Below are 16242 nucleotides of genomic sequence, written 5' to 3'. Positions count from 1 at the left end.
ACTCTAAAATAAGACAACAGAATATTCTCTCTGACCCAATATCTCCACCACATTTAATGATCTGTTTAAATTCCATTAGTGTTTCCCCATTTCTAAAGGATAAAGCCCATACTACTTTGTAGGACCTACATGGTCCTTCATGATCTGACTCCAACTATATCATCTCCTCTGACTCCCAAAACGAACTCAGTGACAGTCATCCGCAACTTTTCACTATTCCCCAAAATGACCTGTTCCTTCATGCCACCCTATCTTTGTACCTACTATTCTTTTTGCCTGAAATTAAGTAATTAAATCATTCATTCGTTTGTTGACTATACTATGCTAGAAGCTAGATACACAGTGATAAACAAAATAACCATGATTTCTGCCCTTTTAGTCTTTTGACTGACAGGCAAACAAACAAATAAGCATGTATTCATATATTAAGAAAGTGTTATGCACACAGTAAACAGGGAAGCATAACAGGGAATATCAGGAAGAGTTCTGTCTCATTGGTATAAATCAGCAAAGGCCTGTCCAAGGCAGTAAACTTTAATTTGGGACATGAAAGGTAGGAAGAAATAGCCTCAAAAAGAACCTGGGGGCAAAGTATGGCAGGCAGGGGAATAGCAGCCCAAAGGCTCTGAAGCAGGAAGGAACTTGGCATGGTACAGAACTGGATGGAATGAAAATAAGCAGGGGACCAAGATGCAGGAGATGATTTCTCAGAAATAAGCAGGAGCAAGGTCATGAGCACTGTAAGCCTTAGAAAGAAGTTTAGATTTTATCCAAAGTGAAATGGAAAGCCACCAAAAGGTTTAGATAAGGAAACTGACATGACCTGATTTACTCTTTAAAAGAGCACTTTGGCTTCCCCATGGAGTTACTCCGGGGTACAGGTGAAGAAGGGGAGAGCAGTCAAGAGGGAAAACTGCCTGGCATTCCCCACCCAGTCAGAATGACTGTCTCGTGCTCAATTACAAATTCCACCTCCACAAGGAAACTAATTCCACCAGGTCTGACTCGACCTAATGGGTCTTCTAAATGTATCTGATTCAAAAATCTTCAAAGGCATTAAAAAAATAAATAAACTCAACAAATTTATTTTATTTATTTATTTATTTATTTTTGCTGTACCCGGGCCTCTCACTGTTGTGGCCTCTCCCGTTGCGGAGCACAGGCTCCGGACGCGCAGGCTCAGCGGCCATGGCTCACGGGCCTAGCCGCTCCACAGCATGTGGGATCTTCCCGGACCGGGGCACGAACCCGCGGCCCCTGCATCGGCAGGTGGACTCTCAACCACTGCGCCACCAGGGAAGCCCTCAACAAATTTATTTTTTAATTCAGCTTATCTCATCAAAAATCAAGCAATTTTTTTTTAATCTCCACAAGTTCCTTTGAAGTGGGTTGATTTGATACTGGAATGGATTTCAATAGTCCTAAGCGATTCTCTGCACCAGGAGGTAGAACACCAAAGTTGGGGGGGGAGGGGGGATTTATGGCCTTGTGCAAGGTTGTTACAGATACAGATCCCGGAGCCAAAGTGCTTGCGTTCCAGTCTCACTACTGCCAAAAATGGTTTGATGACCTTATCTAACCCCTCTGTGCCTTGGTTTCCTTATCTGAAAAATGGACATTAAATGAATCAATAAGTGTAAAGTGTTGAGAATAGTGCCTGGCCCTTACTGCATATAGTAAATGCTAGCTAATACCAATAACTGTAAAATAATATGGTCACACAAATTTTCCACTCACTAGCCCAAGGACCTTGGGCAAAGAACTAAAGTTTTCTGCAATCCTCAGTGGTTCCTCCCAGGTAAAATAGATATGATAATAATAGTATTTTTCTAATAGGATTGTTGACTGTTAAAGGAAATAATGTATATGCCTTAAATACAGTACCTACAATAAAGTGCTCAAAAAGCTTACCGATATTATTTTATCATTAAGTTATTAAATTATTGTGGGCAAGTTTCAAATAGGTTTGCCCATGCATGACTATAGGAATATTTTCTTTGGCCAAACTCCTGGATTCAAATCCTACCCCCTCCTTTAATAGTGGTACAACCTTGGGGAGGTTACATAGCCTCTCTGAGTAACCTCTCCAAGCTTCAGTTTCCTCATCTATATGGGAATGTATAACAGTACCTATTTTATGAGGTACTTGTCAGGATTAAATGACCTAATACAAAACTATGAAGCCCCGACACAGTAGCTGTAAGTACTCAATAAATGTAAGCTATTGTTACAATTACTATTATTCATACAGACCCTAATTTCCATTCAAAAAGAATTAAAATCTTCAGCTTCTATTTTACCTCCATTCCCTTTACCCCTCCTCTCACCCATAGTACTTGGCTTCTCTCTAAATGCTTGATAATAAACTTCCCAAAGGTAAGAGGGAAAAAAAGTCAAACACAGACCTACACAAATCTGGAAAAATATATAGTGAATTTCAACTGTTCCAATACAGAAATCTAGAGTGGTATTTGGTTTGAACGTCATTTCTCCAAGTAAGATTTTAGTATCAAGGGTCCAGGATGGGTGAGAAAGAAACAAACCCTAATTTACCAACAAGTTAGAAGTCACATGCGGAAATCTTGGCTCAGTTAAAGCAATCAACCAGGCCACTAGGGTTAAACAGCATGGCAGAATTAAATAAACATTAAACCAGCCAAGGAACAAATAATTAAGTGACATAAACCAGGGTAGGAGAGAAAGTTCTCTTAACTCCCAACTGAAAGAATGTAAAGAAAAATAAATAAGAAAACAGGCGTGGGCTTCCCTGGAGGCGCAGTGGTTGAGAATCTGCTTGCTAATGCAGGGGACACGGGTTCGAGCCCTGGTCTGGGAGGATCCCACATGCCGCAGAGCAACTAGGCCCGTGAGCCACAACTACTGAGCCTGCGCATATGGAGCCTGTGCTCCGCAACAAGAGAGGCCACGATAGTGAGAGGCCCGCGCACCACGATGAAGAGTGGCCCCCGCTTGCCACAACTAGAGAAAGCCCTCGCACAGAAACAAAGACCCAACATAGCATAAATAAATAAATTAATTAATAAACTCCTACCCCCAACATCTTAAAAAAAAAAAAGAAAGAAAGAAAAAGAAAACAGGCGTAAGGTGTCATTGGTTCAGTCATCTGCTGCTTCTGGGGAATGAATTTTCTCCGAGAACTAAGTGAGAAAGACAGGAAGACATGGTTGAGAAGGTCAGCAATAAAAGAGCGACTGATAGTAAAGTCAGCCTCTAGACCATGGCAAAGGTGTGTGGGGTGACAACCATGGGCTGTCAGGAACGCCACACCACTGATTTTATACCAGGAGTAGAAAAGACTCACATTTCCCAGAGAAGAATTCTTTCTGTTGGAATGGCTTGTATCACGGGTCTCTGCAACACAGCTTTATCTGCTTAGCAACAGAGTTCTATAAGGCTCCCCTTGTACAGGGCTGAGATGACCGTTCTTTAAACATAGTCAGCTGAACCTGGTTCTGCTGTCCGTGGGTTCTGCTGTCTTCAGGTTCTGCTGTCCGTGGGTCAAAAATATTCAAAAACACTCAAATTCCAGAAAGTTCCCAAAAGCAAAACTTGAATTTGCCTTGTGCTGGCAACTATTTACATTGTATTTACAACTAGTTACATAAATTTTACATTGTATTAATTATTATAAGTAATCTAAAGATGATTTAAAGCATATGGAAGGATGTGCATAGTCATATGCAAATACTATGCCATTTTATATAAGGGACTTGAGCATTAGATTTTACCTGTGGGGTGCTGGAACCAATCCCCAGCGGACATGTGGATACCTGGATACCAAGGGACAACTGTACTAGCTAATGATCTCTATAACACCTGAACTGGAGAGGGGCTAGGAGGCCAAAGATGAAAGGGGGGAAATCAGAAAAATGGGCTCCACAATAAACAAAGGCACAAAAATGGAGAGCCAGGAGAAAGCAAAAATTTAGAGATTTATTTTCTTTTTTATGCCAATACGAGCCTGTAAGAAGAGATTAAATCAGCAGTTTCCAATGCTTTTTGTTACTTATTAAAATCCCAAACGAGGCTATGAATCAACATAAAAAAAAATAGCTATCATCTTTCACCAGGCTTCATTTTCCCCATTCCTAATCCTTAAATAATGACTTTTAAAATATGAGACTAAATCAATAATTAAGAAAGTGAACTCTAGCACTAACGCATTAACTTCCATGACCAAAGCCAGTACAATCTGACTACAGAAGCTGTTTCCTGCACCCCCAGGGCTCCTTGTTAGCCAGCAGAGAAATAGGGGGCACAGAGTGAGAAAGGATTTGACATACAATCAGCAGAAAACAAATTCCTGGTTCATAAATCATCATAAACTGATTTTGAAACTGATTTGAAAGAAACAGAGTTTCTAGACACGCAAGAGGGATGCCACCAGTGACGGTTCATTTCAGACCCAGACCCTTGCTGCCAGGCACAGAGCCACATGCATTTCAACACTCAAGGTGGCCTGAGTCCCATAGCATCAGAAAGCTCGGGGTTTAATGAGAACAATGGGGGCAGAAATCAAACGATTACAATGCTTAAAAAGGTAATTAGAGTGCACTTGACTTAAATTTCTAGTTAGTTTTGGTTGGGGAATACATGGGTTTGAAGCCTTCCATAACTCAGCAGCTATTTATTGAGCAGGATGTAGTACAGTAGGGCTACTTGAGGTGTGGTTGGTCCACAGATGGGCATCAACAGCGTCACCTGGGGGCTTGTTAGAAATGCATATTTTTGGACCCCAGCCCAGACCTATGAAATCAAGCTCTGGAAGCGGGGCTTAGCAATCTCTGGTGTAACAAGCCCTTCAGGGGGTCCTGGTGCAGTCCGAGTTGAGCAGCATTGTGGTCAGCTTATCTGTGAGAAGCAACAGACTTAGGGACCAAGCTTTGGAGTCTGATTCCAGTCCCACTATGTGACTTTGAGGAGTTACTTACCCCCTCTAGGCTTGTCTCCTCTTCCACATGGAGTGCTTGACTCCATACCCATTAAATATCCCTGACATTCATGACATGGGGCCCCAGGTGTGAGTACCCTCACCGCCCCTGACCCTGGCTCTTACAGTCTACAGTAAGACCTTAACAGTTCAGCATAGGGGTTAACACACTTTAACTGTAAAGAGGAAGACAGTAAATATTTAAGGCTTTGCAGGCCCTACAGTCTACATGTCAACTTCTCAACTCTGCCATTACAGCATGAAAGCACACAAAGACACTAAGAAATGAATAAACATGGCTGTATTCCAGTAAAACTTTATTTAGGGATATCGATATTGGAATTTCATACATTTCACATCATTAAATCTTCTTTTGATTTTTTCAACAATTTTAGCATACAAAACCTATTCTTAACTATATCAATATATATATATAACAGACAACAGGCCAGATTTGGTCCAAGGGCTGTTAGTTTGCGGACCTTGGTCTAGTGTTCTTGCATATTGTTAAGCAATATGAAACAGTTTCCTCATCTGACAGATGAAAGTAATAATACCCATCCTGCAATCTTGTTGTGGGATAATAAATATCTGTAAAATATCTGGCAGGCTACCTGCCAGAGAGAAGGCACTCGGCAAAGGGTACCTGCTGCCATTATTACAATGAAATGTTCATCACATGAAAAAATGCTAACACTGATTCAGGAAGACTAGGTGGAACCGGGCAGGAGTACAATGAAGAAGGACAGCCAAGCAAGACAGAGCTGCAGGTTTACAAACCCATTTGCTCTAAGCACGATTGGACATACGTCTATTAGCATATTGCTGACTTTATAGACACAAATAAACAGTCAAAAAATAAGCAAACTGGGGCTTCCCTGGTGGTGCAGTTGTTGAGAGTCCGCCTGCCGATGCAGGGGACACGGGTTCGTGCCCCGGTCCGGGAAGATCCCACATGCCACGGAGCAGCTGGACCCGTGAGCCATGGCCGCTGAGCCTGCGCGTCCGGAGCCTGTGCTCCGCAACGGGAGAGGCCACAACAGTGAGAGGCCCGCGTACCGCAAAAAAAAAAAAAAAAAAGCAAACTGTAGAAAGGAACTCCAATCACCTCTCTTGACTTGAAAGAAGACATGTGGTTTATTCTGGATGTCTAAATTGCTGCCATATGTGTACCTCCCTCCTAGAGCAAAGGAACTATTCAAATAAAAGTGTATAAAGTCTGTCTCTGATCTCAAAGCCTCCAGGAGTTCACATGACCACGCTGAGACCAAAGCAGCACTCTCTTGGGAGAATTCACAGCTGCTCAACATCTGGGGGGCCAATCAGGCTCAGGATATGGAAAAGCTTAGGACTCCATTTCAGATGAAATCTCAAGCATTCATCAAAGGCCCAAATGTGTATCCCTGGGTCTGGCACTCATTACTTGCTCTTCATTTGCTTTTTCTTTGGGTGCCAAGAGTCTGACAAACAGAGGTGTCCTCCCCTTCTGATCCCTACCCCGTAGGCAATCCTTTCCCCCAGGTCCCCTTACACTGTTCTCATTGCCTCTAAGTTTAGCAGTCTCTTCCGGTGCTAAGGATGACTACCTGCATGAACACGATGTCCTATACAGTAGCCACTATCCGCATTTGGCTGTCGAGCCCTTGAAACATGGCTGGTGTGACTGAGGAACCACATTTTTTATTTCATTTTATTTTCTTTAATTTACATTTAAAACCTGATACTCGATACAACTCTTGGAAAACTTTGAAGCATCTCTGGAGCAACTCAGACATGTGAATCTACTTTTTTCAACTGTACGTTTTATAAAATCTAAATAAAGATCAAGTATTTGTGATGAAAATTTAGCATCCGAATTGAAATATGCTGTAATGGCAAAATATATACAGAATTTTGAAGACTCATGAAAAACGAATATAAATAGCTCATTCGTAAGTTGATATTGATTACATATTGACACGAAAATGTTTTGGATATATTGTGTTAAATAAAATGTATTACTGGGCTTCCCTGGTGGCGCAGTGGTTGGGAGTCCACCTGCCGATGCAGGGGATGTGGGTTCGTGCCCCGGTCCGGGAAGATCCCACATGCCGCGGAGCGGCTGGGCCCGTGGGACATGGCCGCTGAGCGTGCGCGTCCGGAGCCTGTGCTCCGCGGCGGGGCGCGGGGGCCACAGCGGTGAGAGGCCCGCGTACCGCAAAAAAAACCAACAACAAAAAAATATATATATATATCATTAGGTAAATTCTGCCTACTTCTTTTTGCTTTTTTATTTATTTATTTATTTTTTGCTTTCTTTTTAATGTGGCTCTTAGAAATGTAAAATTACCTAAGTGGCCCGCATTATATTTCTCCTGGACTGCACTGTTACAGAGCATTAAATAAAGGTATTATTGTCATTACTCAAACTCATCACAAAGCTGGAATCAGAGTCTGTGTAGCTCTGACCTCTGCAAGCCACAGTCCTCTTCCTGCCCACACCGTAGAGAACAGACCTTCTTTCCTGGTTACCACTTTCCCTGATTGGTAAGGCAAGCCCTCCACAGAGAGAGACTTTCACATCTCTTTCTTTAGTCAGGCACACGGTTGGGGCCAAGAATAACAAACAACAATACCAGGAATCGTAGCCCTGCTGTCCACAGGTGGGTATTCCACTTGTCCCAAGGAAGAGAATTGTCCCAGGACAGTCGCTTGCTCATTCCAATCCTTAAAATCTAAGATGAGCTCCACATGCACATTTTAATCGCACATTATGACTCATTCCCATGCAGGACATACACGTTTTACTTCCAATTCCCTTGTGATCATGATCTTCTCAGAGCAAGATGCAAACAGAGTTTTCATAACTGACCAAAGTTTTTATTTTGTGTCTGGTAAATGCACAGCTAATAAATTCCCTAGGAAACACAATAGCCTTTGAAATTAGAGAGAAATCCCTTCCAGAAAAGGCTTTTACATGCAAGAGTTTTCAAACCTCAGTAAATACTAAGATATGATTGAATGTGGGCGCACATTTCTATTTATATTTACTATGTATATGTAGAGAAACACATTTTTTTTACACAAACACTAGAATGACTTAAGTACAGGACCTCTCTTTTCCTGGCCCCTGAGCATCTCTTTAGGAGTTAACTTTCCCCCAGTCTCCCATGTACCAGAAGTTGTGAGTCTCCACCCCTCCACATCACACAGGAAATGAGAGACAGGCCTGGAGATATGGGGTGTGGGCAAAAGGCTCTCTGAAAATGTTACCTACCCCAAGGCTGCTGTTTATTGAAGTCCCTGGATGCCCTAGGCCAAGATCTTTGATTTACTGACTTTAAATCAAGTTCAAATCAGAAGCAGGGCCTACTCTTAATTCTTGAGTTGAGGAAGAAAGAAAACAACAGTGAAAGCACAGATAATCTCTTCACCGCATTTGAGCCATTTTCTTTACCTTCCTGCTGACACACCTTGACAAAGCTGCTAACAAGGAAAGGAATTAACCAATTTGGAGTTTAGCTCCTCTCCCTTTCCAGGCTCTGGTGGAAGTGCTAATTGGCAGTAAAACGCATAAAAGGTGTACATCAGAGTGGCCAGGGACCAACAGGATCTGGATAATCCATAAATTAAACAATGATCCTTTTAGTAACCAGGATCTAACTGCAGCTTTCTGTAATGGGATCCTGGTAACACTTGTAAATCTACTCTGTTCAATTAGAAAAATGCCTTTCTCCACTTTTCCCGGAATCCAGGAAATAGAGAACTCATCCAATTCCCAACCCTCAGGCATAAGCATGTGTTAAATTCTCAGAAACAGCTGAATATGTTCCTCCTGGGGAGGAGATATCATAACTTTCCCCAGTCATCTGCTGGAAAGCTTAATGGGTTCCCTCTGCTTGCCTCAAATCTAAACTTCTTTTCTCCCACCAGCCCCAAGATAGGTTTCCTTGATTCAAGCTGTTATCTAATTATTAATGATACCAATAATAGTTTTGCCACATGTGTAGAGCGCATTCTGCTTTACAAAGTGCATTCACGAACTTTATCTCTTTTGGATTCCAACACCGCCCCAGGGGGGATGCTGGCTGGGAAGCCTGAAGCTTATAGAATCTGTGGGTCTCTTTAAGAAAATGAATATAAATTATAAATACAACCATGCCAGAACCTCTTCCCAGAGCCTTGAAGGGGCCCTGAAGCTTTGCCTAAGGGTAAATCGAACTCTATCACTCCTCTCCTTCACTCCCACCTTCAAAGGGACATGGGGGTTTCTCAGGAAAGAGGGCTGTGGTCATGTGACTTGCCCAGGATCAAAAGGCTGTTAGTGTTAGAGGCAGACTTAGAACCTTCTTATTTCCCTAGTCTCTGTGGCCCCTCTATATTCTCTAGTTCCTCTGTCACAAAGGAAATTCTGAGGAAGGAACAAATAAAAATAACACAGCTAAAAGAGAGCTCCATCAGGAGATTGTTAGGAAGCTGTCTAGACTCAAAAGATGGTGAAATAAACTCAAAGCCCCTATAAACATTCACTGAATTGGCACTGAAGGTAAAATACACACTACAACACTACCCAGAGCCTGAGTCAACCCCACCTTCACCACTTACTAACCATGACCTGGGGCAAGTTAGTTTGCTTCTCGGAACCTCAGTATCTTCATTTGTAATAAAAGTTCACATGAGATGATACATGTAAAGCACTCAGGCCAGGACCCAGCCTGAACACACTAGGTGTTCAATAAAGAACAACTGTTATTGCTGCTGTTGTTCTCAATTCATCCAAAAAGCAAAGCTTGTACACAAGCAACTCATTGCCCAAAGTGTGCTAATGGAATTTGCAAAAGCAACTGCTCAGTCACAATAAGCCTAAAAATTAGGCAGGGCAGCTACTGAGACTTCAGCATTCTTTGGGCAGCAGAAAGAAATGTCATAGCAGATTTATTAAACAAAGTGCCTTGTCTATTCTACTTGCTGGGGTTATCGTAGAGTTTCAGGTTTGCAATCTGTGTACCTGTGAAGTTTCTGTGGCTTTCCAGTCTCAGTGAAGCCATATTATTTTCCAATCCTTTGAAACTTCATAGTTTGAGAACCACAAATTGTGGTGTGGATGCTGAGGTTTGTTTGTTTGTTGCTTTTGCTTTTTTTGTTTCTATTAACCCAGGGAAACGAAATGATCATGACAAAAGGTAAGTCACTCCTATACTTTTCTTCTTTCTTCTTTCCAGTCCAGGTCTCTCTTCTCCCTCCCTCTAGATTTCAAATTGGCTCCAGATTTTAGGAGAAGCCCTAACAGATCTAAAAGAAACAAACTGAGAAGGAACTTAAGGAGCAAACTAATTGATAAACTCTCATCTGCTTGCTTATGCTAGAGTGAAAAATCCACGCATGTTTAAGAAGAATTAGGCTACTCCTAGAGGAGACCAGGTTAGGCTGTTGTCTGTAAGTAGCATCTCAAAAAAAATTAAATCATTTATACATTCAACATTTAGGAAACACTTTACTGTGAGTCAGACTAGTTGCTATGGATATCAAGTTGACTAAGACAAGGTCTTTTCTGCCCCCAAGATTCAATTAGGTAACTACCAACACCGCCACTACTCATATACTCACTAGGTATACCTTTCTTCTCATTGAGTCTGTAATCTTACTTAGGGCAAGAACAGTATTCATTTACATATGCTTAGTAAACACCAGCTGATTGACCTACTAAAGGCCCCTGTGCTATATGAGTTCATAGTAAAACAAAAGAGTTGAGCTAATTTACAGTACAGGGTAATACTTGCTGCTACAGAGACAAGAACCAAACCATGGAGCCACAGAGGAAGCCTGAGGCAGGGGAAGACTTGACCACAGACCTGATGCTGAAATAGGAGTTGAAAGATAAGTTGAACTCTCTGTGGAGGAAAAGTGATAGCAGAGGGAATTTCCTGCAGAGAAAACAACATGTACAATTACAACTAATAGCTAATAATTATCAAGGACTTATTATGTGTCAGGTTCTGTTCTGTAGAAATTAGCTCATTTATTCCTCATGACCTTAAGAAGTAGGCACTATTTTTGCTCCCATTTCACAGATGAGGAAACTGAGGCTTAGAGATTTCACTGCTGGAACAGGTTGGTCTGACATCAAAGACCAGGCTTTCAATCCCTGTGCTATACTACAAAGGCACAGAGCCACGAAAGGAGGGCCTATATCTGCAGACTTGGAATTCATTTAGGTAAGTGTCTAGATCATGAGGAAGGGAGTAGTAGGTGGTGAGGCCAGATATGTGGGCAGGGGCCAGATTCTCAAGGAACTTGAATGCCAAGCTAAACAGCTGGGTTTACCCTGCAGGGCCTGGGGAGCCAAGACAAGCATTTAAGCCTACAAATGGCTTGATCAGCACTGCACTTCTGCACAATAATCTGAGAGTGATGTGGAAGATGGGCGAGATTATGAGGCGCCTGAAGGAAAGGAGGCTATTTCAAAAGACAGACAAATACTAGGCTCTGGACAAGGCAGAGGTGATAGGGATAGAGAATAATGGGCAGATTTGAGAGATTTCCTGAGACAGAATTAATGTAGTATGGTGAAGGATTAGATCTGGGGCAGTGGAGGAAAAGTAAATAAGAAGACACCAAGCCCATAACTTGATATCAACATTCATCAAATTTCCCATCAATCAAGACCAAAGTAGAGACTTCCCTGGTGGTCCAGGGGTTAAGACTCCGTGCTTCCACTGCAGGGGCACGGGTTTGACCCCTGGTCCAGGAACTAAGGTCCCTCATGCCTTGTGGCACAGCCAAAAAAGAAAAAAAAAAAAAGGATCAATGTCATACGAGGACAGGTGACTGGTAGAGAAGATAACAGTAGCTTAGTCATGCACCTACTGTGTTATTGTCTAACTGCTTCAAGTTCCTAAGTATCATCAACCTGGCAAAACCATAATCTTCTCCAAGGCAGAAATAAGTGTCTGTGTCCACATGTTCACTCAGTTTCCATTTCAGTACTGAATCCAAAAAAAAAACCTTAATACAACTCACTAAATACATGTTAAATATCAAAGGTATACGTGATACTGTTCTCAAAAAAGTACCTGCTGACCAAAGGTAGAAATCATAAAAGAAAATACAAACAGCTTTTATTATATAAAATACTAAAGTATCTGTAATTTATAAGAGAAGAAAAACAAATGACTTCTATAAATTTAAGCTTTATTTCACTAATAACCAAATAAATACAAATTAAATATCTTTCTTGTCTACCAAATTTCGAAGACTTTTAAAACACCCCATGGAAAGAGACTGTCCCTTGACTTGATTATTCACAATGGCACAGCTCCCCAGGAGGGCTGCCTAACCAGGAGCATGGCAAGAAATGAACCTACTAAGACCTGAGGTTGTTTTTTCTGCAGTAAACTAGCCTATCCTAACTAATGTGCAGATATTCCCATTTAACCACTAGAATAACCCATTAAGGAATGCATGATCATCTCCATTTTAGAAACTGAGGCAGTGAAATCAAGAAACTTGCTTATGGTTACACAATTAGTAAGTGGTGGAGCCATAATTAAAATCCACATATTTCTGGCTTCAAAGCCCATGCAATGTGGAGTAAGTATGTATTCCACAATTAAATGATTATTGAGGTAATCATTATTCTGTTATGAGAACCACCTCTACACATGGGCAGAATGGGCCCTTACCATGCACAATACCTTGAGGAGATATTCTGTATGCCCCAAAAGACCACCATTTGCTGCCATGGTATAGGCTCCTCTTCTTAGCTAGTCAAAGATTCCTATTTAGGGTCACTATTGTTTAGGCAATAATGATACTTTAATCAACCTCTTTGTATCTCGGGATAATAAGATCTACCTCAAAAATCTGCTGAGAAGAGTAGATTTTGCCCACAGAATAAAGTTGACCCTGACTCAAAAGTTATCCTTCTAAAACACAAGCTTCATCACAGTAAATCATATTCAGTCTTCAAAACACAGCTCCAATATCATAAGTAGGAACCCTATCCTGATTATCCAATTAGAGGGTTCATTGCTTTCTCCCTCCATGCTTCTGTTATGCCTTCCACAGACCTATTATTCTTCACATTGTAACACATTCATTTACTTTTCTATCCCCCTTACTATACTGTAAGCCAGTGGAGAATGGAGTCAATGGCTTATGCATCTTGTGATACCAACACCAATATGGCAGAAAATATTTCATTAAAAACAACAACAGTATATCATTTTACCCTCACAAAACCTTATCAGGCATTCTACAACTTGGGCAAATTGAGGTTGCAAGTTGCAGTGACTGTCTAAAATCATATGCAGGAGACCAAGCTTGCACTGAATCCAGGTCTCTGGACTCTCCACTCCACCATGCATGGCCTTTCAAAGACAAGGGGAAAAGGCCCACCAGAGGCCATCAAGACCATCATTGCACAAAGGTACTTTGTTTCTCAAAGGTGGTAAAGACTCTGAATAGTATTAGGGCATCTTAGAAAGTCATCACCTGGGAAAGTACGGGGAACAGAGTTAAAATATAAAGAAGGTTGGCAGATCTGGGTCTAAGTCCAGGCTCACTCTGTCCTTAACCCTGTTCCCTTGGGCAAACCTCTTAAGCTCGGGAGCCTCAGCTTCCTCATCTGTAAAATGCGGTTTTAAACAATGATACTCACCTTACAGGGTTTGGTGTAAGACCAAGAGTTATATTATATGAAACGGGCTGAGGATATAGTAAAGATTAATTAAATTGTAGTTATTATTATATGTGAGGAAAAAATAGCACCTATTGAATGCCTGTGCCACGAAGTATTTTTCATATCTTATATTATTTCATCCCCACAGCAACCCTGTGGAGTATTACAACCCTGAGGTGCTATTACTTTAATTTTATATTGAGGAAACTGAGACTCAGAGACATTTAAGTAGCTTATCCAAGGTCACGCAGGTAGCACTTGGCAGAGCCTGCATTCAGACCAAGGTCTTTCTGAGTCCAAAGCCTTTGCTCTTTGCAGTTTACCTGTCTGCACCCCAGATTAGTTTCAGCGGAGAAAAAATAAAGGAGGAATCAGATATGCCCCAAATGTCTGAGGTCAGTGTGAGGGGCTGGAAAGGGAAGGAATGGTTGGATCAGATTCATTTGTAGCTTGGGATGCATATTAAAAATGTTTGGAACATGTGCAAGATGAGGCAGGGGAGAAATCAAAAGGGAAGAAGACAGCCAACAATAAATGTCACGCTCCTCAACTTCTCTTTCAGTTAATAACACAATAAATAGTAGAGATGACTCATCTTCATATTTCAGTCCTTGGGCTAGGAGTCTCCAAGGTAAAAATCCCATATTGTAATACCAAGGTATTATTTTCTCTTGATCTTGATACCATTATGTCCCAGAAAATGTTCTGAAACCAAACAAAGGAAGTTCAGAAAAATCACAGGAAATACCTCATCTCCTTTACTCTAAGAAATGGAAACAAACTCTACTAGGTTAGTCTCTTACTTGCATCATTAACACCAAGGCATGTTGGAAGAGGATTCAGGTAACTAATACAGCAGTAGATGGCTTCAAATCATCCTACAGAAAAGCAAATGCTCTTTCACAATAGCACAACCAAAAAACTTGATTTCTGGTGTTTTCCTCTGTCACACACAGCTCTCCCAAACTCGGAACAAATAGGCCTTTGCGTTCCCAGTCAAGGCCCAGGAAACTTTCATGCTGTGAATGTTTTTGATTCATGCAGTCAGGTTAGGCAAGAGTAGAAGCAGTAGTCAGACAAACAAACAAACAAACAAACTCCCTATGGAATAAAAAGTTCTCAAGTGAGGCACTTGTACCAAGTTCCACCACCTGATGCCACAAGAACCCAGAAAGATGCTCAGTCCAGGCTAAGAACACACTTGGAGAAAGAAAACTCAACAAAGAAGGGGTGGCTGAACAGACTCTGATAGGGAGTGAAATAATTTTGTCTGTTTATGAGCAAAAGGAAGGTTTGTCTGTTTAAATTTATAAGCAAAAGGAAGGCTTGAAATTCTCTACTAATAAATACACCCTCTTGTGAACTTTTCCGAAGTAGAACTAACAGCATACAGAGTTAGCAGATCTCACAGAAAACTCATTCCTAAGGGACTACCTGTAAACTCTGAAGTTTCTATCTTCATACGATCAAATGTTCGGTAGAACTCCCTCTGCACACTCTCACCCCCATTCAAAGCGCTACACCCCTCAGCACCAATAACCCATGTCCAGCCTTTCCTTTTCTCTGCGTGGCCCCAGAAAGGCCTCAGGCAACAGAGCCGCGGGACTCGCGGGCGCACCCCTCCCCTCCCTGCCATCCCCATTATTCGGCACACAGCCGTGCTCTCCCCTGGAGCCAACAGTCTGCAGCTCCTTCAATGCAGGCGCGAGAAGCAGGAATGGTCGGAAGAGAAGCCGTGCCAGCTGCATGTTTCAGAATCTCCCTCCCTATGCATTTGCCAAACGAACAAAAAGAAAATCAACGCCAGGAAAAGACAACTGAGATGAGGATGCCGTGGGACCGCGGCTGGCTCCACGCCTCTTAGCAGCAAGAGGCTGCCCAACCACGCGTCCAAGCCATAGATGCGAGTCGTTACCTTCAGGATGCAGGCCATGGCGCTCCGCCGGCCCTCCTGCCACCGAGCAGCGGGGCTCCTGGGTCAGGGGCAGTCCAGGCGACAGGCTGGAGGCTGGTACCGCTGCAGGACCGCTCCAGCCCACATTCCCGCAGATCCAAATAAGGGGACCGCGGTGAGAGCTGCGCGGGCACAGGCCCCGCCCCCCGAGTCGTGGGCCCGCCCCCGGCCCCGTCCACTGGCTGGCGACCCGCGGGACCCCGCCCCCCAAGGTCACGTGCCATCCCGGGCGCCGGCGGCTGCCCCTCGGTGCTTGCTACTTTTTCTTTTCTCTTTTTTTTTCTGTAAACGTTCTGTCGTTCATTGTATATAAAGTCGCTCAACAGCAGGCAGGGATCTGGGTCCCGCTGGGAAGAGAAAGTGGCCTTTTCTTCTCCTCGATTCGGTCTCCCCTAACAGATCAGCGAACTCCTAGCAGACACTTCACACTTTTTAATTCAGTGGGTTTGGAATCACCCCTCCACAGGCTTTGGGTACAAAAGTACCCAAAGGATTCTTCAAGAGTAGCAAACAAGGGGGTTTCCCTGGTGGCGCAGTGGTTGAGCGTCCGCCTGCCGATTCAGGGGACGCGGGTTCATGCCCCGGTCCGGGAAGATCCCACATGCCGCGGAGTGGCTGGGCCCGTGAGCCATGGCCGCTGAGCCTGCGCGTCCGGAGCCTGTGCTCCGGCAACGGGAG

At 42.8% G+C, this 16242-nt stretch overlaps 1 protein-coding gene across 1 annotated transcript in view; it reads right to left on the bottom strand.

Moving 5' to 3' along the window:
• Positions 1-15837, bottom strand: part of ST6GALNAC3 (ST6 N-acetylgalactosaminide alpha-2,6-sialyltransferase 3) — a 581164-nt gene extending 565327 nt beyond the window's left edge. The window contains exon 1 of the mRNA XM_082612775.1: positions 15526-15837. Coding sequence (XP_082468901.1) covers positions 15526-15543 — 18 coding nt within the window. The 5' untranslated portion in view covers positions 15544-15837. The remainder of the gene's footprint in view (positions 1-15525) is intronic.
• Between the last annotated feature and the right edge of the window lie 405 nt (positions 15838-16242).

This window comes from Mesoplodon mirus (assembly GCF_964341445.2).
Source record: "Mesoplodon mirus genome assembly, chromosome: 3".
Taxonomy (NCBI): domain Eukaryota; kingdom Metazoa; phylum Chordata; class Mammalia; order Artiodactyla; family Ziphiidae; genus Mesoplodon; species Mesoplodon mirus.
Note: the sequence above shows the minus strand (reverse complement) of the source record. Positions and strands in the feature narration are given on the sequence as shown.